At 47.7% G+C, this 26,038-nt stretch overlaps 1 protein-coding gene across 1 annotated transcript in view; it reads right to left on the reverse strand.

Moving 5' to 3' along the window:
• Igf2bp3 (insulin like growth factor 2 mRNA binding protein 3) overlaps positions 1-26,038 on the reverse strand; it is a 134,380-nt gene that overhangs the window by 6,420 nt on the left and 101,922 nt on the right. Inside the window, exons 6-11 of the mRNA XM_028864217.2 lie at positions 25,619-25,900; positions 21,140-21,274; positions 19,647-19,769; positions 17,309-17,444; positions 15,385-15,510; positions 1,073-1,189 (exon numbers count right to left, since the gene is read on the reverse strand). Coding sequence (XP_028720050.2) covers positions 1,073-1,189; positions 15,385-15,510; positions 17,309-17,444; positions 19,647-19,769; positions 21,140-21,274; positions 25,619-25,900 — 919 coding nt within the window. The remainder of the gene's footprint in view (positions 1-1,072; positions 1,190-15,384; positions 15,511-17,308; positions 17,445-19,646; positions 19,770-21,139; positions 21,275-25,618; positions 25,901-26,038) is intronic.

The raw sequence follows: 26,038 nt of genomic DNA on the forward strand, positions 1-26,038 counted from the left end.
AAGTCTGCTTACTGGAAGGACACAGGAAGTTAGCTAATGTTAACTGAGCAGGATCCAGGTAAACTCAGACTTCTCTGTTTTTATGGAATGTATGAAATCACAAAAGCTCAGGCTGGGGAAACAGGGAAAATGTTAGGGAGAGGAGCCAGCATGCCTGGAGCCACAAGGAAGGCCTCTGGGGCCCTTTGAGCTGAGGAGATGGCTCACTGCTGTGCAATGGCAAGGACTGGAATGTGGATGCCCACCTGTGAAACCAGCACTGAGAGTTCCCCAGATCAAACCAGGCAGCCAGCCAGCCTTACTGAAAAACTTGGTTCAACGGAGAGAGACCCTGACAATTACTACATATTTGCTGTGCCAATAAAACACCTAATTGTTTCACTGTAAAGCTAGAAGGACAAAACACACGAGTCAGCCCATTCTACAGCTGGAGATCATCACTGCCAATTGCTTGATGTCGTCATTTCAACAGAGGCTTTAGTTGAAATCCAGTCCTGCTTTCTGCTCCCTTCAAAAATAAAGCTAACATTTCTGTAACGTAGAGCCAAACTGACACCTAGACCTACTTCATACAGAGCAGTGCCTTGTTTAGTTCAACCTCCTGCGACTGTTCACAGAGAAACTGTAAGGCGTCATCCTTTGGCGTTCCAGATCTTTGTGGTTGCTGCTGAGGACACAAACCCCCGTTTTCCTGCTGTCCCTCTAGCTCTGCCTGGCTAAGTTCTGAGAATGTGATATAGGCAGAAATATCCCACAGCAACCAACAGACAACTCCCTACAGGAAAGACTTCACTACATCCTCCTGTCCTCAATGGCCAGGTGACAGATGTGACTCTTAAAAGCACTAAATGTGGAGATGAACCAGAGGAAGAAGTTGTAAGTCAAGATCTCAGAGGCGCCGAGATACTGTGCCCTTTCGCTTCTCCCCAGACTGATTCTTCTGGAGAGAGGTTATCTAACCACACTTAAGCCACTGTTGTAGGGTTCCTGTGGTATGTTATCTAACCCGAATTCAGCCCCCCACTTTCACTTTCTTGTATCATCAGGAAATCCACAGTGTGCAGAACAGTACCTTGATCGAAGCTCCTGCAAAACGAGAAAGCTGTTTGATGTGCTGGCCCTGCTTGCCAATGATGGCGCCAACTGACAGGGCGGGAATAAACAGGTGCACAGTCTCCGTTTCCGACTGCTGCAAGAGAAGAAAGCCAGGGCATGATGCTTATCTGCTACCAAACAAGTCAGTGACACCCTCCCTCACCTCTGGGATGAGCACGTTCTCATCCCGGCAGGAACACCAGGAAGGTTACGGGAAACGGCAATGAATCGACCAGAGTTTACCCACCATGGCCCTTTCATTGTGAAAGGATCAACCAGTCATTAGAAATCTCACTTTTGTCTACATATTTTCCTACACATAGCTTGGCCTTCTTTTTATCATGTATTTAAGCCATGTAGCCTATAGCCAAGGTGGCTTTCAGACTACACATCCCAAACTTGACAGTAGCAAAGGATACAAACTCCAGACTTAGGCAGGCCAGCCAGTCTACCTGCCTGGCTGCCTTTCTTTCCAGAGCTAAGGACCAAACCCAGGGCCTTGTGCTCTCTAGGCAAGTATTCTTCCACTAAGCTAAATCCCCAAGCCAGGCTTTTATTTCTTAAACAGAGAGTAAACAACTCGAAGGGAAAAACTCCTACGTATGTACAAACCACACCAAATACCATTATCAGCCCACACTTATCCCACAGAAGCGTAGCAGAGAACTAAAAAGGAACCCATTTACTTCAGTCGAAAATCACTGTAAGAAAGACGCTTTCCTCCCACGCACGTCTTCGCCCTCCCTTGGCCTCTTATATACAATCAGAAACCATGTCGACAGCGAAGTTCTGAAAGGTTATGCGCAGATGGACTTAGCTGCACACTTCATCCCCCTGCCTCACACTGGTCACACGTGCCCTCTCCAGGCTTTCTCGGTCATTACTGCAGTGCTGAAGGACCTGCTCGTTCAGAGACAGCCCAGCAAGTGAATTCCTCACAAGGCAGTACCAGTGGGGGAGGGCGAGTTTGGGTGGAGCAGCATCCCTGCTCCTGCACCTTATTCTCTGTTCACCCTTTAACAACAGGAAGTGTGTCCAGGAAGATTTTAACATTAGCCACTGTGGTGGTCTGAATGAAAACGGCCCCCATGGCTCATAGGGAGTGGCACTGTTAGGAGGTGTGGCCTTGTTGGAGGATGTGTGTCACTGGGGGTGGGTTCTGAGGTTTCAGAAGCCCAAACCAGGCCTGGTGGCACCTTCTCTTCCTGCTGCCTGCCTATCTGAATGTAGAATGCTCAGCTACCTCTCCAGCACCATGTCTGCCTGCACGCCACCATGGTTCCTGCCATGACAATAATGGACTGAACCTCTGAACCTGTAAACCAGACCCAATTAAATGTTTTCTTCTGTAAGAGGTGCTGTGGTCATGGTGTTTCTTCACAGCAATAAAACCCTAACTAAGACAGCCACCAAAAGGGTCTTGGGGAAGGACCACAGGTGCTATGTTGGGCTATGAAGATGTCAGAAAGGAATCCAAGAAGCTGAGATGGAGGAGGAAGCTCAGGCTTGAGGAAGCTGCTGCTTGTGGCTGAGATGATGCGGCACGTTTCTCTTCCTGTTTAAACATCCCATTTCCGCCTACCACCTTTGCCACCCATAATTAGGATAAAATATTGTTCCAGAGCTTGTTGCATTTAAGAAATTTGTTTCTTAAAAAAAAAAAAACCATATAATGGGGGCTAGAGCCATGGCTCAGCTGTTAAGAGCACTGGCTGCTCTTCCAGAGGACCCAGGTTCAATTCCCAGCACCCACATGGCTAACCACCATCTGTAACTCCAGTTCCAAGAGATCCACCCTCTTCCTCTGACCCGTGAGCACTGTACACATGTGGTGCACAGACATGCATGCAAGCAAAGCACCCATACACATAAAACAGCAAATTCTGAGGAAAAATACAGTATGGAAAAAAGATAAGTCACCGACTGAAGTGATTTGATTTTTCAAGAAAATGTTACACGTTTACATCTCTAGAGGTGGAAGAAGCTATTTGCAGAAAGAAATGTAAACATAAGTGACTTGGTGAGATTTCACAGAATTACTTCTTGAAGCCCCCACCCCACTTTGGAAAAGGAACTGTTAGCAGGAAACGGCTGAAGCGGCCACAACACAACAGTATCAGCAGCAAAGTGCGACGTGTGAGGAGTCTGTGCTGGTCTCAGTGTCCTGGGATGGGACGAAAACAGCAGCCCGGGGACCTGCCCAGCACAACAAGCCGAGCTTAAAGCAACGGCGCTTTCCGTCCAGGAGACGGTGCCGCAGCCCAGTGCTCAGCACGCACGCTGTTGGCAAGCGCATCTTCAGTGACTCATCGCCGTCTGAAGCAGGGTGAAGGCATTTCGGAACATCACCCAGCTCCCCTGGCTCCAGTTCCATTCCCACCAGCCATCTTGCTGGTCATAAATTACTTCACGAGGGAATTTTCCTCTGAAGACACAGGCAGCCCGTGGAAACGTCTGTCCACTGGACCGTCTGGTACAGCATGTTCTTACATGGAATTCGGCATGAGAAGCCATGTTCTCAGGATCCGTCTCAGATAAGCACCGATTTCATTTTGAATAGTGGCCCTGAGCAGACAGGAGAAAAAAGCCTCTTCTACCCACAGGTTTAATTAGCCTCTGAGATTTCAAGAGCCCCCTCTCAGCGTCACCCTTCCTGCTGACACGTTCCTTGGGCTTAAGTTCCCGGTCCTGATCCCGTAGGAGACCCTTTCCTGAGCACACTCTTTGAGGGTGAGGGCCAGGCACAGGACGCAAGCTGCTTCCCAGTGGACTGCTGCCAGATGCCTATGGCAAAGCTCCCTTCGGACTCTTGGCAAGCGCCGTCTGTGTCTTGAAATAACGAGAACAAAGCTGTGAGGCCGAAAGCTTTCGTAACTGGCGAAGTCTGCCAGTGAATAATTCCTAATCACCCGCTATCGAGAAGATACAAGCAACTGCAAACAGTGAGGTTAAGTGTATTTACTCTGCCGGGAACAAAATCTCAGGCATCACAAAGGCACGGAGACGTGCCTGGCAGCCAAGGGATCAGCCTCCAGGAACCTGGCAGGATGCCAGTGTTTTCCTTTGGCGGGGAGGATAGGTATTGGGGGAGGGAGGGGTGTTTTTAAGTAGATCTGGGTCTGGAACTGAAACCAAGGTTACTCAACTCTATGACCTGAACCAAATACTGAAGCTTTTTTTTTTTTTTAAAGAGGAAGTAAACCAAGCCTTCATATGGTACAGTGATTTATTTTCTTAGAAATGTTTACTGCACCCATGATGAAAAATCTTAAGACCAGGAGACACTACCTGACCTAAGGACAGGACAGCAGCTCAGTCTGTTTCTTAGAGGGTGCCTACAAAGACGTGCTCACCCATCTTTCTCGCCCCCTTCACCAGAATGCTAGTCCCTTCAAGGTCACGCTGCCATCTTGGAGCCCTCAGAAAAGAGTGTAAAGAAGCTATCACAAGTGTAAAGACAAGAGCCCACAGGCTTACTCCTGTCGACCCGACTGCAAGGAGCCAACATGGCCAGCAAGGGGGAGTGCGCGCCCTTCGCCAGCTCCAGCTCTTGCCCGGCTCACTAGCTGCCAATTCTCCCTTCCCTACTGTTTGGGCATTTCTGAAAGGAGCATTTCCTGTCATTTATAAACGAGGGACTTGCCAATTAAGTCCTGAGTGAGCCAGGTGCCAGGCAGGAACTAGAGACTTTCTGAAATCTGTTGGAAAATACAGCACTTCGGCTGTTCAGAGAAATCAACCTCACGGGTTCTAGGAGAGAAAACACTTTGGAAGGGGGAAGGGAAGGGGGAGGGGGGTAAGTAGGGGGTGAGTGAGCTGGGGATGAGAGGGGGATGAGTGAGTGGGATGAGTGGGCAGAGTTCTGAAATGGGAAGAGGCAAGAAGTTTCTCCACAGAGTACACAGCGTTCGCCTGTCACAAAGCAGAAATGACAAAATCTGCAGAAAGAAGACAATTCTAGAAGTCCATAAAAAGTCCTGGTGGTGGCAGCAGTGGGGGCAGTGGGGCGGTGGGGCAGTGGGGGCAGTGGGGGAAGTGGGGCAGTGGGGGCAGTGGGGGCAGTGTCGGCAGTGGGGGCAGTGGGGCAGTGGGGCAGTGGGGGCAGTGGGGGCAGTGTCGGCAGTGGGGGCAGTGGGGCGGTGGGGCAGTGGGGGCAGTGGGGGCAGTGGGGCAGTGGGGGCAGTGGGGGCAGTGGGGGCAGTGGGGGCAGTGGGGGCAGTGGGGGAAGTGGGGGCAGTGGGGGAAGTGGGGCAGTGGGGGAAGTGGGGCAGTGGGGGGGCAGTGGGGGCAGTGGGGCAGTGGGGCAGTGGGGGCAGTGGGGCAGTGGGGCAGTGGGGCAGTGGGGCAGTGGGGGCAGTGGGGGCCAGTGGGGGAAGTCAGTGGGGCAGTGGGGGAAGTGGGGGCAGTGCAGTGGGGCAGTGGGGCAGGGGCAGTGGGGGCAGTGGCAGGGGCAGTGGGGCAGTGGGGCAGGGGGCAGTGTGGGGCAGTGGGGGCAGTGGGGGCAGTGGGGCAGTGGGGGGGGGGCAGTGGGGCAGTGGGGCAGTGGGGCAGTGGGGGCAGTGGGCAGTGGGGCAGTGGGGCAGTGGGCAGGGGGAAGTGGGACAGTGGGGACAGTGGGGGCAGTGGCAGTGGGGCAGTGGGGGCAGGGGCAGTGGGCAGTGTGGGCAGTGGGGGCAGGGCAGTGGGCAGTGGGGCAGTGGGGCAGTGGGGGAAGTGGGGACAGTGGGGGCAATGTCACACACCAAAAACTACTTCTTGGGGCTGGGAAGATACGTTAGGAAAGTTAAGAGTTTGGATCGCCAGCACTTAAGGAAAAGCCAGGCACAGTGGCATGCTTCTATACAGTCGATCCCTGGAGCTCACTGGCTGTCAGCCGAGCCCAGTCAATGAGCACCAGATTCAGTGAGAGAACTTGACTCAAAAAATAAGGTGGAGGCTAGAGAGATGGCTCTGTGGCTCAAAGTGCCTGTCATCCAAGCACGATGATCTCTGCGAAAAGGCAGAAGTCTTTCCACACGTGAGCTGTGGTGCATGTACATGCTCTGCACGTGTGCATGCCTGCATGTGTACACACACAGTGCATGCCTGCATGTGTACATACACACCATACACAGACTCAGACACACACACCATACAAACAAACACAAACACACACTATACACAGACACACACAAAAAGATAACAGAAAAAAAATAAGGTAGAAAGTAAGAGGGCCGGGTGGCGGTGGTGGCGGTGGCGGTGGCGGCGGCGGCGGCAGCAGCACGCCTTTAATCCCAGCACTCAGGAGGCAGAGCCAGGCGGATCTCTGTGAGTTCGAGGCCAGCCTGGTCTACAGAGTGAGATCCAGGACAGGCTCCAAAGCTACACAGAGAAACCCTGTCTCAAAAACCATTAAAAGAAAGAAAAAAGGAAAAAGAAAGCAATAGAGGAAGATGCAAGATATCCATCTCTGGCCTCCACATGCACATTGATGCATGTGTACCCACAAACACAAACACACACACACACACACAAACATGTATGTATGTACACACAAACTCTTCTTCTTAGTAAGCAATATGCATCTAAAATAAAACTATAGGTTCACTCTTACCCCACAGGACATCAAAGATTAAGATGACTTTAATAAGTAATTGGAATTCTCTGGGATAGTTGCTAATAGCAAGATTTTTTTTTCTTTGGGGGCTGGACATCAAACCCAGAACTTTGCACAGGAAAGAAATCTACCACTGAGCTACCTCCCTAGTCAGGGACAGAAAGCTTCCTGCTGTAGCATGATCCTTCTGTACACTGTGAATATGTTTTACTCTCACTGGTTAATAAAGAGCTAGTTGGCCAGCAGTCAGGCAGGAAGAACAGGCAGGAAAGCTAAACTGAGAATGATGGGATGAGGAAGGGCAGAGTCAGAGGAGTCGCCAACCAGATGGAGAAGGAGTCGAACACATGAAATAGGACAGAGGTAAAAGCCATGAGCCTCGGGGCAGCACAGATAATAGAAATAGGCTAAGTTGTGAGAGCTAGTTAGTAACAAGCCTGAGCTGTTACTTAATATTACTTACATTTATAAGTAATATTAAGGGCTGGAGAGATGGCTCAGCGGTTAAGAGCACTGGCTGCTCTCCCAGAGGTCCTGAGTTCAATACTCAGCAACCACATGGTAGCTCACAACCATCTGTAATGAGATCTGGTGCCCTCTTCTGGCCTGCAGTCATATATGCAGGCAGAACACTGTACACATAATAAACAAATAAATCTTTAAAAAAAAAAATTAAGCCTCTATGTTGGTTATTTGGAAAATGGCTGCTGGTACAGGAAAACTCTGCCTACACTTCTCATCACAAGTGTGGTCACCTGAATGTGGCAGAATGTAACCATTTCCAGAGCAAATACTTGAGAACCCTGGGCTCACACCCAGTTTTAAATATGACATCACAGACCTACAACAGCACAAGGTAAAAGCAAAAGGTACGGACAAGAGAGTGCAGAGGGCTGGAGGTATAGCTCCATGGGTAGAATGCCCGCTTAGCATTTGCACAACCCTGAGTCCAATCGCCACACAACATAAAACTCATAAAACTAAACACAGTGCTTCACACCGGACTCCAGCACTTCAGAGGAAGAAGGTGGGGATCAGAAGTTTGGGATCATCCTTGGCTACAAATGTGAGTTCAACCTTGTCTCCAAACAAACAAACAAACAAACAAACAAACAAACCAAACAAAAAAAAAACCCTGCCCTATTGCCCTTAAAAATTATATTTTCATGGTTGGAGAGATGGCTTAGCAGTTGAGAGCACTGGCTGCTTTTCCAGAGGACCTGGGTTCGAGTCCCAGAATCCACATGTTGTCTCATAATCTTCTGTAACTACTGTTCCAGGGGTTCCGCTGTCTTCTGGCCTTCTCAGGCCCTGCACACATGTGGTGACATATGCAGGCCAAACGCCCACACACACATAATAACAAGTTAATTTAAAAGAATTAAATTACAAATATATTTCCCAGAGTAGTGTTCACCAACCAGATATAAATAATAGGGCGTACAGTTACATACACTACTCGCTCCCTTCAAGACCCCCAGTGGGTACCTAAAGCCATTGATCCTTCAAAACCCTACATGTACTGAGAGTTCTCTATAGACAACTTCCTGATAAGCTAGAGAGTAATTAATAAACTAGAACAATAACATAATAGAAAAAAAGCTGTACAAAAGAGGCCCCCCTCTCTCTCCTTAGTAAATACTTTTGGCAGTGGTCAATTGTGGGTTAATTCAGAACCACGACTGGGGGATTAACACATCAGTGATCTGGATTGAGAAATAAGGATGAGACTCACACAGCTACATGAAAGGAGTTTATTCTAAGTGGTTTCCACAGACACAAGATAGTTCTTAGAACACCTGTTTATGCTCTCTCTGCATGTCGATAAAAATAACCCACAAACATAGAGACTGCAACATGAAACTTCCTCCCCTAGAATTAAATCTCCCTTTCTCTCTGAAAGAAACCCCAGGCTCTGGGAGTTTCCTTTAAGATGTAAAAAGGCTAAGTCCACCTAGACAGCCATGAGGGGCTGCTCCAACATCTACTTTCCTGTCCATGTTTAATGGGTACACTGCTGCCCGCTAGAGAGATTGTTTCCCAGCCTCCCTTGCAGCTAGACAAGGCTGGGTGTTATTGTCCAGCTAATCCGGTGCCAGTCAAGGGTTAAATACTCAACTCTTGCTTCAGGCACTGCCCTTAGAGACACTGTCACCATTTTTGGCTGGACTGAAAACCAATGGCTGGAGACCGGTGTTACACAGATGGAGTAATAGTCCTAAGAGGTACAGTAGGCTCACCACCAGCCTTGGACCGGCTACCCTTGAGCTCTTCTTGTGAAGAAGGAAAACATTTAAGCTACTCCTATCCCCCTGTAGCATACAGGCACGCACAATCTTGATCTACACAGCATACCAAAATAGATTCACAAGAGTGAGAACAGACACATGGCAGCATCCCACAGATGGTTTTGGGGCTTGACTGATGCCTAGAGTTTGAATGACAGATGCTCTAAAGATAAAAGGGTAAGGGCATTTTTTGTTGGCTTTTAAACTATTCCCTAAAATAAAACAGAACGGGGTAGAAAGAGAAACACATCAGTGGGGGTGTTTATACTCTCCTCAAATCTTTTCTCACATGCACTGGTGTGAAAAGAAAATATTCTTCCCACTAGCAATTCCGTCCCCTCTCCTGCCTAGTAAACATTCTTGTGGAACAGCTCTTGACAATGAGTAAGCAGCAAGCAACTTCCCCTCCACATTGACAAAGCCAGTCTGCAAGCTCCGCCCCCTCGGCTGAGATTTGATTCCCCAAAGTGGGGCTCAGGTCTCCACCTGGTTGTGACACAGGACAGCTGCCGCCAGTCACCTGAGGAGCTTTCGAAAGGAAGCTGCAGGGCTCTTCCCTGGGGGTTCCAGGCAGGGGTAATTAGAATGTTCCCTCAGGCAGGCAGATGTTAATGCTGAACTCCACAGAACAATGCAATGAATGTGTGCGAAAGGGACCAGGGACAGAGGAGACCTTGAGGCACTATCGAAAGGAAGACAGGGAAGCAAAAAGGAGAGGCGACCTTCACCCGAAATCCAGTTTAGATTTCCTGCTGACTCCAACAGGACGCATAAAACAAATGTCTATTTCTTCTTTAATTATTATTTTATTTTAGGTGTATGTGTGTATATTTGTGAACCATATGCATGCCTGGTGCCTGTGGAAGCCAGAAGAAGGGCATTAGATCCCCTGGAACTGGAGTTACAGGCAGTCATGGCTGGGAATTGAACCTGGGTCGGCTGGAAGAGCAGCCAGTACCCTTAACCACTGAGCTATCTCTCCAGTCCCCTAAAACCAGTGTTTCTTAAAGACCTCTCCAGTGAGAATAATCAAAGCAAAAACTAAGCTACACTTCCTTCCTGGAGTGCTGCAGCCTTGCTTTACTGGTGTTAGGCGCTCTCTCTGGCGCTCTCTCTCTCTCTCTCTCTCTCTCTCTCTCTCTCTCTCTCTCTCTCTCTCTCTCTCAATCTATACCTCAATCTATATCTATACCTCATGAAACTACTGTATGAGTCCACTGGCAAAAGGACATTTTTAAGAAAAATAAGTAAATCACCTATGTTTTTATGTAGTTTTAAACTCTTTTTTTTTTTTTTTAAAGACTAGGCATGTATATAGCTCTGGCTGTCTTAGAACTCACTATGTGGACTAAATTGGCCTTGAACTCAGAGATCCACCTTCCTCTGTTCTCCAAGTGCTGGGATTAAAGGCGTGTGCCAGCCACCACGTCTCTCTTGAAAAAGGTAATTTTAAGCACATATGTGTAATCTACAAAAGAAACCCCTCCCCCCCAATTCTGGAGAAAAAAAGATAAAGGAAATAATAAGCCTCCTTTCTGTTTCTCAGGTCAATGGTTAACTCCTGACACTCTTAGGGGCCTGGTACCAACAGAAAGGTGAAGTTGAAGTGTTTCTCAGCGACATAGACCCAGCAAGCAGACCTGCCAGGACACAGAGCACCCTCTGCTCTTTCATCCTTCACATTTCAGTAGTATCTCCTACACTTTGTAGAAATGTCCACACACACCGAGGACTCCTCTTCATCAACCAGGAAGAGGAAAAGCTTCCCAGCATCCTGCAAAGTTGGTCCTTTGGGAATGAGTGCTTCCCCTGCCGTCCTTGCAGCCGGCCCCTAGGATGTCCTCAGTTCTTGCCTACAGCAACACCTACCTTACTTGAGGGTTTCTAGGGACCCAACCTCTGGGCTGTAACCCCATCCCTCATCTCATCTGACTGAGCACAAATACCTCTATAGGAGCAAAGGTCTTCATTCTGTGGTCCTTTGTGAGCCCACTCGGCTAAACGTGAGCCGAGTAAGTGAGCATCTCCAGCTTCCCTATTCTTAAAATTTTGTGCAAGCCACCTTTAAGACATAATGTGGCTTAGGACAGGCAAAGGAAGCACTTGTTTCTACGGCGACCAAACACGGACCTCTCAGCTGCTTGTGTTCTTTACAGGATACTGGTGAGCCTTTACTCTAGATACTTAAAACGGGCTTCAGAATGAAGACTGTTAATATGATCTCATACTGCTAAAACATTGGTCTATTAACACAGATATATGATGTTTAAAACCACAGTATTAAATCAGAAAAATGACTAGAGGGCAGTTATGATCTTTTATTTGTAAATTTTAGAAGAATTAAAGTTTTGGATTTTTTTTTTACTTTATGTGTATGAGTGTTTGCCTAGATGTACGTATGTACACTGCATGAGTTACTGGTACCTATGGAGATCGGAAGAGGGTGTCAATCTCCCGGAACTGGAATTATGGGTAGTTATGAACCACCACATGAGTGCTGGAAACCAAACATGGGTCTTCTGGAAGAGCAGCCAGTGCTCTAACCGCTGTGCCGTCATGCCTGCCTCCATAGACAGCTTTGGAGCCAGTCCTGGATCTCGCTCTGTAGCCCAGGCTGGCCTCAAACTCACAGAGATCGGCCTGGCTCCGCCTCCCAAGTGCTGGGATTAAAGGCGTGCGCCAGCCCGGCCTTATTTCTATATTTAAAAAGCAGTCACGTAGCAATTCACTTTAGGACATTTTGCTACTAAAGTATCCAAATAAGTGTAAAAGAATAGACAGTAAGACTGTTTATCAGTTTACCGTCTGTAATTGAGAGGTTGCTCTCCAGAGACAGAACAAGAACAACCAAGAGTTAAAGACATAAACTAATTTACAGCACCTCCATGTACAAACCAGGAGCCCGAGCAACAGAACAGACAGGACCTGCCCAAAGAGACAGCTGGGTTAGGGCGGTGAGCAGCAGTGTCCATCAGACTCAGCCTTATGTGGCACAAGGACTTCGCATAGTCAGCACACTGTAAGTCTGGGTGAATGTCAGGGATGCATCGTCTGTAAACATGAACCTAGCACAATGTGTCCATGTGTGATAAACTATGGGGTCTATCAGAATTAAACAACTGTCCCAGCTTGCTTGCTATTGCTGTAATAAATACCATAACCAAAGCACAAGGAGGAAAAAGCATATTTGGCTTATACCTCCTGATCACAGTGTATCAGGAAGGGGAAGTCGGGGCAGGAACCCAAGGCAGGAACCGCAGAGGCCATGGAGGAACACTGTTTACTGTCTTGCTCCCTACGGCTTGCTCAGCATGCATTTTTATACAACTCGGAACCACTCGTGGGGTCTGGGGGCGGCACCATTCTCAGTGGGCTGGCCCCTGCCACACCAGTCCTTAATCTAGAGAAGGCCCCACAGACTTGCCTACAGGTGAATCTGACAGAGGCATTTTCTCAGTTGAGTTCGTTCATTCCAGATGACCCTAGTTTGTGTCAAGCTGAAAAACAACAAACAAAGCCCCACCCCACACAATTACTGACTTGAATGCACTCTTGAATTTCTATTTTAGGCCTTCCACCTTACTACCAATGTACACAGTACTCAAGTCTGTAGACAAAAGAAATACTTGACCTGAAAGCCTTCAGAGATCATTCATCCAACACAGGTCTCCGACCCCCACACTGGCTTTCGGGTTGAGGTTTCACTCCGTAGTCCAGGATTGCCTGGTCCCACCAGAGAGCCTAAGCTGACCTAGAACTCCCAGCGAGCCTCCTGCTCCTGTCACCCTGCTCACCCTGTTTTCACTATGAAAACAGACCCAGGGCAGTGAAGAGCCTGACCTTCGGTGGCAAAGTCACAGCAGAGCTAGGACAGACCCGGAGTGACCCCACGCTTCTTCCCCAAGACTCCTCTCAGGGCACAAACCTGCCATCCGCTTCACACACAGCACCTTCATCTGAGCTGAAGGCTTCAGGTGACACCTCAGGAATCCATTCATCCTTGACATTTGGTGGCCATTCTGTGGCCACTGTTCTGGAGACACCAGTTCTCTAGGTTGCCCAAGGTGATTCCCCTTCTTCACCTCCCAGGTAGCTGAGACTGTAGGAGCACAGCCATGTCCAGGTGTTTCTTTAGTCACCATGGTGAAAGCTACCCTCAGAGTTGTTACATGATTTCTAGGTCCAAACAACTACATAGGGCAGGTGAGTTGCAGAGAAAGAAACAAGATTTGAGGCAGGAGCTGAAGCCGAGCAGAGGTCACGGAGAAACACTGTTTGCTGACCGCTCCCCATGGCTTACTCATGGAAAAGCAGAAACACACACCAGAGGGAGACAGCTTACAATACCATATCAGCCTAAAAGACTCAAGTACAGGAAGGAAATTCTCATTTCTGAACTGGTAGAGCACCGACAGTCTAGTAATTGGTGTTCCCTGAAGAATGCCCATGTCAATTTTCTTGTGTATTTACTCAGGGCAGCAACACAATTAAATTCTTGACCTTGAACACCTGAACATCTCTGAGTGTACATGGGAATTACCATTCACATATTTCATGTACTAAGAGAGTCTAACAAATGGAGAGATAAATTCATCATGGATGACCTTAGAACGCTGGATACTAATGACCACACACTGAATGATGTTCTGCTTTCCTGGACAGATGCCCTCTGGGCTGCAAAGCTATTCTCAAAAACCAGATATCAAAGTAAGACTTAGGAAAAGCCCGATGGCTCACAACACCGGTGAAGCAGGGTAGGAGAGCAAGTGTGAGACCAGCCTGGGCTACATGGCAAACAAATAAATCCCTGTCTCAGGGCTGGAGAGAAGGCTCGGTGGTTAAGAGCATTTGTTCTTCCTGAGGACCTGAGTTCAATTCCTGGCACCCACATGGCAACTCACAACCATTCATAACTTCGGTTCTAGGGGATCTGACACCCCTCTTCTGACATCCGTGGGTACGAGGCACACATGTGCACAGACATACATGTGAGAAAAATACCCATGCACATAAGACAAATTGTAAAAATCCCTCTCAATAAATAAATACATTTTGTTATGTGATCTCTATAAAATGCAAGCTGTTCAATGTCCTGTCCCTGAACACAGTAGAATCAAAGAAATGATCTTGGTTCACTGACCAGAAAAATATACAACAGTCAACAGTCAACAAATCCAGCCTATCTAGACTTTCTAAAGCAGTTAACTTCTAGGAGGTAAAGATGAAAGGACAAAGTGTCTTTGTGAGACAAAGTCTTGCTGTGGAATCCAGACTGACCTTAACCCCACAATCCTCCTGCCTCAGCAGCAGTGCTGGACTTAGAGGTGTGCACACTGTGTCCACAGCATGAAGTCTCTAAAACCTCTCTGCTTCAACTCTCTCAAACAGCAGCTCTCAACCTGTAGTTCAGGGCCCCTTTGGAGGCAGACGGACCCGACCCTTTCATAGGGGCCACCGAAGATGATTGGAAAACAGACATTCACATTATGATTCATAATCATAGCAAAATTACAGTTCTGAAATAGCAGCTAAAATAATTTGATGGGGGGAGGTTACCACTGAAGGGCTCTAGCAGGCCCAAGCATGGCACACGTGGCTCTGGCAGGCCTTGCCCCTCCCCCACTCCCTCGGCCTTACTAACCTGTCAGATGACTTTCCTAAAGCCAACCACTAAGGTCTATTCCCTTATTTGGCCGCTTTCTCCTCCTGAGGCTGACAACCTCTGAGGCTACCAAAGTACTGAAGTCCAGCAACCAAAACCCCCTTTTGGCTACCCTAATGAACATGCCCAATCAGAACCAACCAACGCATCCTAACCTGAGGCTTCCCCTTTCCCATCATAAACTGTCACTTGCCTCAGGGCCACGGCTGTCTCCTACTCTGTCCAGAAGCGGTCCTTTGTCCCTTGGGGCAAACACCCTTTCCCCTTCTCCTTTTCTCCTCTTTCCTGTCTCTGTCTCTTATTTCCTGCCCTCTGTCCCTCTGGGGCAAATCCCCTTTGTGCTGAGAACTTGGTCTTGGTGTGTCTTGTGCCCACACGGGTCCTTTCAACCACACCACGAGGAACTGTATTAAAGGGCCGCAGCATCAGGACGCTTGAGAACCGCCGTTCTAAGACAACCAGCCCTGACCCAGAACTGAACCAAAAGACAAAACAAAGCCAATCCACCAACACTCAAGTTTTTATCGAAATGACACATTTGCACAACTCTACCAAGCCCCAAAACTTCAAAACAACTCCTGCTTACTATTTTATGGTCAAATGAACAACAGTCTCTATTGGCATGTGCTCCGCACAGGTGACAGATCACAGAGCGTACAGTTTGGCATCAACATTATACCATTTAGCTCTGACTGCGGCAATTCTGTGGCATAAAGTCTGATGGCAAGGGCCAGAGAGCTTACCTCAAATTGTGGGTAGGGAGGAGTCATGGCTGAGGGGGGCCCTGAGGTGGGAGGTGGCATCCCTGAAGTGGGTGGGAACAGACCCAAGGCATTCAGATTCAATCCAGGAATTAAATGTGCTTGAAGCTGCAATGGTTTAAAAAAAAAAAAAAAAAAAAAAAAAAGTCCCTTAATTTTCACTCAGAAGAACCGAGGGAGTGAGCATTTGTAAATGACAGTATTCAGATTGTGACCTCTTATCTAATGAAGAAAATGAAGTATCACATTAAGACTCCAGGTTTTGAACACAGCAAGTGTTCCCACAGAACTGCAGGCACTGTTTACACCTCTCAGCAGTTGCATTTGAGGGCTGGTTTGCCCGGTCTTGATCCTCAGGGCCAAGGGATGCAGCTCAGAGCACTTAAGACAGAATGGCACTCTGCATACGGTGGCCCTTGGAAACACACCCTGGCAGTCTTACACTATCTGAAAGGTAAACAAGTGAGATGCGCTTTCGGGAATCACAACAGACACAGAACAAGCTGTGTAAGATCTTCATTCCTAGCCCTCTGGTTGAATCCTTCAGAAATCAGGTCCCATCTTCAACTGCAAGCGCCACAGCTAAGCACATCTTCAGGTGGACACAGGAGCCGTGAAGGGAACACTGTTTGGTTTAATTTTTTTTTTAATGTTTTAAACATATGTGTGTGGTGTTTTGGTTGCTTGTAGAGCTGTGCACCATGTGCATGCAGTTCCCACAGAGGCCCCTGGGAATGGAATTAAGGATGGTTGTGAGCTGCCATGTGGGTGCTAGCGATCAAACCCTGGTTCTCTGGAAGAGCAGCCAAGTGCTCCTAAGCACCGAGCCGTCTCTCCAGCCCTAGTTTTATAAGAGTTGAAAAAGGTGGAGGCTGAACTGGAGTGTATTGGACACTGTGAACCAGGCCTATGAGGGTGGATTAATTCCCAGTTATGAAACATTTAGATAAGCAGCAATCACGTAAAGATAGCAGGCTACCATGTGGGAGTAAATGACCGGCATTCCAGGTTCTTCTCAGAAAAAACACTGTCCTATTCCCTTCTCAGGCTACCGTTTCAGATGACAGGCCCAACCCAAGTTTGGTAAATCATTTACCTCATGTTTAGGGAGCGCCGTTTTAAAAGACAGACTTTTGCGTTCCGTGGTCAGCACCATTCCATCCATTAAACAGTGGCAGGAATTGGCTTTCATAGCCTCTGCTACATTTGCCACATGGCACTCTCCACCTCCCAGGTTTATAGGGGCAACACAGTAAAATTCAACCCTGTGTTTCTGCCGTTTTCATTGTTCTGCAGAGCAGGAGCCGAGGCCCGCCAGGCTAGCACTCCAGCGTGGAGGATGCACTCACAGCCTTAAACCTGCATCACTGTGTTCATGACAGGGCCCTTCTGAACTGCTCAGGGTGGCCCTGAACTTGCAATCCACCTCCCTCAGCCTTCCGAGTTGCCGGGCCAGCTTCACACCGCCTGGCTCTCAAGCCTGTGTTTCTGACAGTGACTCTGACATGCGTGGCACTTGTGATCCTAAGCAGCAGGTAAAATAGGAGACAGCGCTATCTGATACAGAGAAGGGAGCCGCTGCTCATGAACAGGAGGCAGGGACTCAAACTTAGTTCCCCTGCCTCTAATCCTCACATCCTCCCTGCACCAGGGCCCTCAAATTAACACAGGAAAGGAGGTCATAAATGACCTTTGGTAGGCGGGCATTAATCATCCTGCATGTATCAAGAAGCCGAGGCTCAGAGTTTTCTAATCTGTTAGAAACCACGGGGACAGCTAAGCCCCACGCCCGGGCTTCTTTCTGTGTTACCCCCGGGTACTGGGGATGGTGCGGACAACTCATTTAAACCACTTCTCACGATGAAGTGCCCCGAAAGCCGTCTTTTAACTCTCCATCAGAACTAACATTCATGGAAGCAACGTCGTTTTCGTAAGACTCCCTGATTTTCTTCATTATCTCCTCCTCAGCCTTGGCACACGTCTCCACGCTGCCTTTAACGGTGATGGTGCGCTCTGGGTTGTACAGCGTGAGCTCCTGCAACCTGGGGAGGAAGACAGAGAACGAGGGTGACCGAGGAAGGCGGCCGAGGGCCTTCAGCTGCAGTGGCAGGGCCCACATCATGAGAAAGCGAAAGATCAAGACCCAAAGACCCAAGATTTGTGGGAACTTCCTTCCCACTCCCTCAATGACTGGGCGCACAGTTTCATTACGTCAATGTTTTAAACACGACTTTCTTCCTTTTTTTAAAGGTATTTTTAAATTTTTATTTAATTTTATTTCATGTGCATTGGTGTGAGGGTGTCAGATCTCCTGGGACTGGAGTTACAGACAGCTGTGAGCTGCTATGTGGATGCTGGGAATTGAACCCGGGTCCTCTGGAAGAAGAGCCAGTGCTCTTTACCACTGAGCCATCTCTCTAATCCGCACAACTTACTTCTTGACCCCCTCATCTCACCCTGTGACAGTGAACTGCGGAGGAGGGACCAGAGGGATGCACGGTACTGCCAGGGTGCCCCTAGTCTGTACTAGCCAAAACGAAGCAGGGCCTGCTAGGCTGTGCAACTGCATTTTCTAGGGCAAGCAAGGAAAATACTTCCCAACGCAAATCAGCATTTGTGTGATGGAACTTAGCGTCCTCCAATATTTTCAGAATTTAGATTAAAGTAAGCTGAAGGAATAACATAAATCAAGCCATTTTGACTAAATTTTTTCTTTTTTCTTTTATTTTTTGGTTTTTCGAGACAGGGTTCCTCTGTGTAGTTTTGGTGCCCGTCATGGATCTCACTCTGTAGACCAGGCTGGCCTTGAACTCACAGAGATCCACCTGTCTCTGCCTCCCAAGTGCTGAGATTAAAGGCGTGCGTCACCACCGCCACCGCCTGACTAAAATTTTTATTTATAATTAATTTATTTTTGGTTTTACAAGACAGAGTTTCTCTGTGTATCCCTGGCTGTCCTGGACCTCACCCTAAACACCAGGCTGAAATTGAACTAGGAGATTCACCTGCCTCTGCCTATGAGTGCTGGGATTAAGACATGTGCCACCACCACCCAACCACTCAATTTTTTTAAATGTTTTCACATGACTTGATTTATAACCCCTAAACAGACATTAAGGAACTTGCTTAGCCTGGTCCTGCTGAAGCTTCAAAGCCAGGAGAAATTCTGTCTGGGTGACCTAAGCCTACAGTAGTCAGCAGCCTTGAGAGGAAAGGCAACATTTACCCAGGAAGAGGACTATGGACCTAGGCTCAAAGGATGGAGGGAAGGAGGATGACCATCCTTCATGTTCTCAGAATTAAAGACGCACTTCCCTGCTGGAACACAGTGGAGACTAGCCTTGCACCAGGTGGATGGGGCAGTATTCATTCTCCTCATGGGTATAAAATGTGAATCATATAGTGAAGAAGTGAGTTCTGTAATGGAGTCTAAATTTCCTTAGACATGTAAGTAAGCACGCATGTAAGCACGGGCATATTGAACCTCCCCTCTCAAGCCATCCCTGTCAGCGTTTTGTGTGTAATTCTATCGTTCATTCTCAGCTCATCAGCACATCTGAGGTCCTATGATAGAGACCAAGGACTGTCACCTCAAGAAAAGAAAAACTTTTCTTTATTATCAGAGCAGCTGTGTACCCCAGACATGATAGCCCATCTCTAAAATTATGCCCCTTGCAAAGAAATCTGCAGTCCCCATACACATGGAAGAGGGCTGACTCGTGCAGACCATACAGGAAACAGCTAGTTTGCAAACTCGGAGATTTCATCATAAAGACATTACAACTTCCAGCACCTTCTCTTTCTTGGCACACTCCCTCAGGGAGAGGGCAGTAGCCCTGTGAACAGTACTGCAGCACTGGCTGCTTGTGGATCCCTAGCCCATAGAGACAAGCCATGCGATACATGTTGACTATTGCCTTAAGCTGTCAAATGGTGGAATAATTTGTAACACGGCAGAGAAGAATGAATTAGGTTACAGATTCTGACTTGGGAAATAAATGTCAAACAATACCATGAAGACTTCAGCTAGAAAATACGAATGTCATGTCAAGTGTTAAGCTTTCCTTTCCACCTCTTCGAGAACACACCACACTTCAAGATGGTTAGAAACAGGGCAGGCTGAGGAACAGGTTCTCGTTCTGACAGGAGAGCCCAAACAGCTGTAAGCAAGGAGCGGTGTACAAAACACACAGCTTAAAACCAGATCTGAAAGCCCCCCAACTCACAAACAAGATGGCACTTACGGAGATATTGTGATTTTAGTGTCTGTGTCTTGCTCGATTTTTTTAAGGTTTCTTCCTTCTTTACCAATAAGACGGCCTACAAAGTTGTTGTGAGCTAATATCTTCAAGGGGATCTCCTCTGTGCTGTAAGTAGAAGAATGGTCATCAAGTCAGGGAGAGTAAAGTACTCTTGGATACAAGACAATGTTCTTTCATTAAACATTCACTCCCTAACTGCTGAATGAGAAATGTTATGCTGCCTCCAGTTTAGAGTGAGCTGGCAATTAACCCACATTCCAGCAACTCAGGCAGGTCGGTGGGTAAACAGTAGCAGATATTGACACAGGACTCCATCTTTTAGTCACATCAGGGAATATCTACACTCAGTGATGGCTTCTCTTAGTCATAGCAGAACACAATGTGCCCATCAAAATAGTGCGACCTAAGATAACCCTGAAAACACACACCTGGAGAAAAATAAGCTCTAAAAACTCAACAGGTCACGCTTAGGGAGACTACCAGCAGAAATGGAGCTTCCACACTGTATTCTGTGCCTTACTTTCCCTCTGTGTTGAGGTTGTATTTGAGTCTATACACACACAGGTAGGTACACTCGCCCTGAGTGCACACATGTTGGCCAGAAGTCAATGTGTCGAGTGCCTGCCTCTGTTACACTCCCTCTGTCTCCTGAGACAGGGTCACTCGCTGAGCCTGGAGCTTGATGATTTGCTAGGCTGGCTGGCCAGAGAAGCCCCAGGATCTGCTGCTGTCTTTATGTCCTCAAAGGCGGAGACACACAAATACACCGGAACGCCAGCTCTGACCTGAGTCTAGGGACCCAAGTGCAGGTCCTCACGCTTACACAGCAGGTACTGGACCACTGAGCCTTTCCCAGTCCCCCTTTCAGAATTTCTAAGTTACATGTCATGCTTTTTAAATGTCACCGGGGACTATATGATAGTGGGCTTTCCCTTTCTTTTCTTTATACTAAAAAACTACTACATCATATAAGACACCTATCACTGAAACATACAGACATATTTACAAAATAAACAGAGGCGATGTGGTCTCAGGGCACCTCCTTGGGCCCCGCTCTGGGCTGTGTCAGTTCATCAAAGTGGCACAGAAGTCAGCTTAACTTTCCAATGGCAGAGACACTGGGAGTTCCAACCCCCACCACCCAAATCAATCTCGAGCTGCCCTTAGCACAGAAACAGGGACTTGCACACTCCATGCCCTATTGCGCATAGAGGGGCTGGGTATAAAAGAGCATGCCCAAGGGCAGCCAGGGAAGGCCTGGGTAAATCCCAATGTCTTGGCCCTCGGTTGGCTGTGTCCTCCCATTACTGCTGCCCGTTCCATATCTAAGTAGGAACGAACGTGGAGTGTTTCGGTATGTGAAAGACCTAGTGTTTCATGGCACGTCACAGTGGCAAACACCAACCCCCAAGAACGTGTCCAAGAAGCTACGACAAAGCCCAGAGCCCTCTCGGCAGGCTCGCCTCGTTACTCACAGTTTGGTGTCCTGCGCTTCCTTATGCATGATCTCCAGAATAGATTTACAAGCTGCAGAGGCACCCTCAGGGGTAGAGAGGATGGTAATGGGCTTCTCGGCAGCCCCTGTATTCTCCTTACGATGGACGTCGATTCTGATGGCAGGCACAGAGGAAAAGACAGAACAGTCAGTGCACACTCACCACCAGGAGTCTTCAATCGCCAACTGCAAGTGTGTGTGCGCACACACACACACACATACACACACCAACTAATACATATGTTTTTTGCTCTGGACCTGTAAGTATTTTAAGATGCATAAAATTAAATATTGGTGAAGTGAAGGGTAATGAGGCTGATCCACATTTTTGGTGCCAAACTGGCAGGACTAATTGAAGGTAAGATGCTGATTAAAACAATTATTGCTGTGGATGACGTTTGTGAGTATGGGCACACACATGCCACAACGATGCAAGGAGATCAGCGAAAGCTGTCTCCCTCCTTCTACTTCGTTGAGCAAGGTCCCTCTTGTTTCTGCCATGTTTTGTCCCCCAGGCTGGCTGAACTGCAGCTGTCCGGAGTCTCCTGTCTCCACCTCCCGTCTCCCAGGAGGAGGGCTGAGGTTTACAGACAGGTACCACTTGCATCCACATTTTTACGCGTTCTCTCAGAACCAAACTCAGGTGTTAGGCCCACACTTTGACCAGCCGAGCCACCTCACAGGCTCATCAGCATTTTTGACCGAACAATTCAATAGGTGGGCTGAGATGGAACCTGGCCACCCCCAACACTCATACATTTTAGGTCCAGTTCATTCTTTCTGTGGACCCAGAAGCAGCTGTGGCCCATGAGAGGACAGCAGCACCTTTCACTCTGGTATGACCATCAAAAACATTTCCAGAAACTGCCAAATGCTAACCCAGAGAACCATCTCTGGTCAGAACCCACAGGTGTGGTCAAAGTCATTGTAGCACTATTCCTAGTGAGAAAAAACTCTGCAATTATCACTATGCTTGTTAGAATGGGATGGCTAAGTAACAGCCTGTGTGTACCTGTGATGCTACACATGAAGCCCAGGACGCTAGGTGCAAGGAGCAGACACCATAAAACTACGTCTGCATCTACTTTTTACCAAATGTGGTAACACAGTAAGTGTCCTTGACCTTAAGTGAAAATATGCAATACATACCATGTGTCATTTTTTAAAATTACAAGTGAATGGATGCAAATAAGAAGTCCTATAAAAAGATAACAACAACCCCAAACTTAACAACTCTGGGGTGACAAGAATCTAATTCATTCTTTTGAAAATGTGTGCATTTGTACATTTTTAATTAACCATGAATTAGGTTTGCTGTTGTAAGAACATTAACTACCTGAGCACGTGTTTGAGGGAACTCTGGGTGGTCCTCTGAGTCTCTCCATCTCTTAAGGACTCACTGCATGAGAGCGGCCCTTCAACAAGCCAAGAAAACTAAGGCTTGCCTTTCATTTTATGAGAATTTGCCCCAGAATTAAAACCTGTACCTTAAGGTAATGTAGAAATGAAGCAAGTAAGAACTATGACTATATAACGCATGAATGTGTATCCAGATAACAGACCCAATGCCAGGGACCATCTTCCAAGGAGTGTAAAACCCAGCCACTATCAGCCATGTGGTCTTCCACGAACACGGCCACAGCCCCTCCTTCAAGCCCTCGTTCGGTGTATTCCCACCCTTTTACTGGGCTGAGGGCTATAAAACTCTGATCCTGAGAAGGGAATGTTGCTCTGGTGATCAGCACCCTCCCCTGGGACTATTCCAGAAACAGGGGTTCTGGTAATGATTAGTTAGAACGGCAAGAATAATTAACTGCCCCGGCAGAGCTCTCCGGCGGAATCATCAGCTATGACACAACATTCCCTCTGCTTTGCCCCCGTCTGCCTACCTTAAGTAAACAGTTCGGCTTAAGCCACAGCTCCTTTCTCTGACAGATCTCATTAGCAGCTCGGAAAGAACTAAGCTGCTACTGCAAAGAGCAGCCTGGTACTAAGTTCCCAAAGGTAAGGGATGGAAGGAGGCACTCTACGCTTTCAGACGAAAGGTAGGTGAACTGACCAAGCCCCAGCTTCTTAAACTCTATGGGTTACAACCTCATATGGGTCCCGTTACTCAATGTGATGTTACTCGATGTTACTCAATGGCTGTGAAATTTTCTGTAATAGAAAAGGTTGTGGTGATATAGTGTGTACCCTAATAAAACTTCCCTGAAGAGCAGAGAACAGAACAAGCCACTAGATTAAACATAGAGGCCAGACAGTGGTGGCGCACATCTTTAATCCTAGCACTGGGGAGGCAGAGATCTATCTGGATCTCTGTGAGTTCAAGGCCATCCTGGACTACATGAGATTGACTCGGTCTAGGAGAGAAACAGCCAGGCAATGGTGGCACACACCTTTAATCCCAGCACTTGAGATCTCATGCCTTTGCTTGGGAAGTGAACACGCCTTTAATCCCAGGAAGTAATATGGCAGGGCGAAGAAAGGTACGTATATAAGGCGTGAGGAGACAGGAACTAAAGGCTCTTTTTGGCTGAGGCCTTTTGGGTGAGAACTAAGAGGCTTTCAGGATCAGCTGAGGAGTTGGTAAGGTGAGGTTGGCTTGGCTTGCTCTGCTTCTCTGATCTTTCAGCTTTTACCCCAATATCTGGCTCAGTTTTCTGTTAATAAGACTGTCTAAGATTCGAAAAACAAAAGGTTACTGAACACTGTTAGGTTTCAAACTTGGGAATAATGGCTGAAGCGTCTATTGAACATATCAAAACGGATGCTAGTTGCCAGGTCCCTACTTGTTACAGGGTATGGCTGGCATATCCCACCCCCTACCCTGAACTCTCCAGCTCAGGAGGCTGGGCTGTCCTTCCCTATAGAATCCAACCTTTTTTCTTTTTTTCTCATTCAAACACATGGTGGCCAAAATTTATTTCCAATTCTCAAGTGGACTGGATGAGTCGATGTGCTTCTGGAAGCACTTGGACATGGATCATGTCATTTCACTGCAGCCTCGGTTCTGAACAAACAACATGTGCGCTCTGCATAGCACACATATGTGCTTACACCAAGGAACCGCGCTGCCTTCAACACCTCCCGGTCAGGATCATGTGAAGAACCAGCACTAACTGTACACCCAAAGCGGTCCGTTCTCAGCCGAACATTGTGGTTGAACTGAGAAAAACAGACTTAACATTTTCCAACCACCCTTCCTCGACACACGGCAAACTGGCCTGTCTCTGAATTATACTGGGTAGGAATATTTGGTTTTAGGAAGTGGTGTTTGAGTCGCTGATTTGAGTTTCATTTAAAAAAAAAATCATTAATTTTGGCTTGGGATTCGGACAGAGTTTCCAACAACTTATAGACGGCCTAAATATACTTGTGCCATTTTGTACTGCATATTTATGTGAAGCAGTGTGCTCAATCCTGAGCGCAGAGTCAAAGCATTGATCTGCTTGGAAAAACTTGAAGATGCTCCATGTCCTACAGTGTCAACAACTTGGCCAAGATTTGATTCTTTAAAGTCAACAAAGAAGGCATCTATCCCATTACTATGCAAATCAGTTTTCCTCTTTAATCAATTGTAAAATTACCAAAGAATTATTTTAAAATATATTTTTTTTAGGATTTATTATGCTTGACTTGAACCTTACAGACCATTTTCTGAAAGATATGTAAATTGTCTCAGGTAAAAAGGGGTCACAAGTAAAATGTAAGAAGCCCTGACCTAGATAATGGTTTAAACATTCTCCCCACTCACTAATTATGAGTTTGGGATCATTAGTGTTGCACACAGTACCCAACAGTCAGTGTCTCCGTCTTCAAAGCAGGGGTGAGCAGGATAGGATGTCCCAGCAGGGCTGGGTGAACTCAGAACCATCACTAGAGACAATTCTTTTAGATTCTCCTTGAAATGAGTCTCCCAGTTCACTGCAGGCAAGGGGCCCGTGATGAATATGGATGCCTCTGAGGCCCATGGAACACACCCAGGCACAAGGGACACACTGCACCATGGTGCTGTTTCCAGAAAAAGACCATGCTCTCTAATCACACGAAATCCTTATTCTTACCAAATGTAAGAAGTAAAATCACTGAAGTGAACCCAGGATAAAACGCCATCTCTACAATGATGCCAAGATAAAACGGGTCGGGCACTGTGGGCTGGCGAGGAGAATGGGAAAGAATGATGTGCACACTGCCCTGAAGTCTGCCAGGGCCTTTCCCATCACAGTGGCATCATGTACCTTTTGTTTTCCATTCACGTGGGAAAATGAGGTTTCCTTTGAGGGTTTACACAACCAACCATGCATGATCAGATCACAAGGCTTCCCCATCACAGTCCCCGGTACTGTAAAAGAGAGCCCCCAACTCTGTTCAGAAGGACACCAAGTCCCTGCACACCGTACCCCGACACTAAGCACAAAGGGGAAGAAAACAGAGCGGCCACCCCTTCCCACATACTCACTTAGACTGGGTCTGCTTGGTGATGTTCCGAATGGTGGCACCTTCTTTTCCTATAATGGCTCCAACAAACTGGGTAGGCACCAGCAGGCGCAGAGGCAGGTCACAGGGTTTCTGCTTGGACACTGATCCTGGAGACGCCTGCCTGGATGAGCCCCGCGGCCCTGGCCCCCGGCGCCCTCGGAGCTGCAGCGAGGGATTCTGCTGAGCAGCCGTTTCATCCGGGATGTAGGCGACCTTCAGGGTGAAGTTCTCTAACTGGAATCCATTCAGCTTGTCTAAGGCTCTGGAAATTCACAAGAGACAGAGGATGGGAAGGGAAGCAGGGTCATGACAACTGTGCACACAGCGGCCACCCAGCTCCTCCACTCAGAGGCGTCAGTCCCAAAGCTGGTGAAGAAAGCCACCATACGGGACCTACCAA

Source organism: Peromyscus leucopus, chromosome 3 (genome assembly GCF_004664715.2).
Source record: "Peromyscus leucopus breed LL Stock chromosome 3, UCI_PerLeu_2.1, whole genome shotgun sequence".
NCBI classification, from domain to species: Eukaryota; Metazoa; Chordata; class Mammalia; order Rodentia; family Cricetidae; genus Peromyscus; species Peromyscus leucopus.